Source organism: Macadamia integrifolia, chromosome 13, assembly GCF_013358625.1.
Source record: "Macadamia integrifolia cultivar HAES 741 chromosome 13, SCU_Mint_v3, whole genome shotgun sequence".
In the NCBI taxonomy this organism is placed as follows: domain Eukaryota; kingdom Viridiplantae; phylum Streptophyta; class Magnoliopsida; order Proteales; family Proteaceae; genus Macadamia; species Macadamia integrifolia.
In genome coordinates, this window is record NC_056569.1 from 4,054,203 (window position 1) to 4,055,696 (window position 1,494).

Consider the following 1,494-nt stretch of genomic DNA (forward strand, 5'->3'; position numbering starts at 1 on the left):
GATTATTAGGATTTCACATGAAAACAATCGATTCCACATTGGTTGTAAACAATAGCATAATGTGAAAATTGATAAGGACTTGGACACTCTCTCCTTAATGACTAGCTTTTAAGAATAAGTTTTACTTGAGTCATAACAAGTGAGAATACTAATGCGAAAAAATCAAATGATGGGTCAAATAGTTCTGCCATTATAAAAATTGAACAAGCATGTATCAAATATATAAAAAGTTTGATTGGTACTTTCTAAGCTATGGAGTAAAATATTTTTAGGTATTCTCTCTATTCTAACTACATATTCCCACATAAGAAAATGGTTAACAAATTCACAAATGGTGAAAGCTATTCATGATACAACTCATTTTTTATTTTTTCTTAGTAGGAGTTTAGATCTTCTGCACATATATTGACCGGAACGTATGTTTCATGTCCCATCACCTATCCCTTTTATTTTCATAAATACTCATCTTCACCTTTTAAATGGAACTAAGTGGGACAGATTAAAAAAAAAAAAAAAAAGTGGGACAAGTATTGGCACCTAAAGTTTAGGTTCAGGGGATCTCCGCTTATGTTCAAGGGGTCTCCACTCTTCCAATAAAAGTAAATTGTAACTATCGTGAATCTAGTGCCTAGCTTAGTGCACTAACTATATATATTCACTATCTTGTTTTCATGGTTTTTTATGAGCCCATCTTTATGTGAACCGGTGATCCACCTTCAAATCTCAACCCGTTCTCACCGGTTCGATGTCCAGCCGTATTTTGGTGCCGTAGCCAAAAGTGGACCCCCACTCCGTATGTGGCACTAGGCGAGGGCCGCGAGGCAGTTGTGATTCTGAAGCCGGCCCGCCATACTGAAACCCCCAAACGCAGAGAAAGGCGGGAAAACGAGTCGTGATTCCTGAAAGGGTTAAAACTCTCTCATCTTCCCTGTTGCGTGTTTCCGCATATTCTCGTTTCTGGAGAATTCTCGGCGGCGATTTCTGCCGTAAAATATGGCGGACGTTGGTAATACAGACATTCTGAGCGAGATCCAAGCTCTAGTCTCTGATAAGCTTCAAGTGGTAATCATCAAAGCCAAATATAACCATTTCTTAAAATAGAAAAAATTCTGGTTATTAATAAAAATTTCTCATCTTTCTCTTCTCAAATCTGTCGTACATAATGGATGATAAGATTTCTAGTAATTGACATCTGTTTTATTTATATTTGTTTTTGAGTTTCTCACTGATTTTCCCCTTCTCAGTTCTGTTATTACTTAGCTAGGTTTCTCTTTGATATTTCTCATTTTTTTTTCACTATTGCTTGTTAATTCTGTAAAACCTTTGCGTGTTATTATTATGGATCTGGGTTCTAAAATCGTCTAGCATTCTCTTCCCTAATTTATTATCTATATTTAATACTCATGGAAGAGGAATGACTTAAGGGATAGAAAAGAACAAGGGCCAATTCACCCGGGAAAAAAAGAAGAACAAAGCCCTGGTTTTTTTTTTTTG

At 36.1% G+C, this 1,494-nt stretch overlaps 1 protein-coding gene across 2 annotated transcripts in view; it reads left to right on the forward strand.

The window, feature by feature from the left end:
• The first annotated feature begins 848 nt into the window (after positions 1-848).
• LOC122058582 overlaps positions 849-1,494 on the forward strand; it is a 9,710-nt gene continuing 9,064 nt past the window's right edge. Inside the window, exon 1 of one of the 2 annotated variants that reach the window (XM_042621206.1) lies at positions 849-1,062. In XM_042621206.1, the coding sequence (XP_042477140.1) occupies positions 994-1,062 (69 nt within the window). In that variant the 5' untranslated portion in view covers positions 849-993. The remainder of the gene's footprint in view (positions 1,063-1,494) is intronic. The other variant, XM_042621205.1, reaches the window with a different exon arrangement.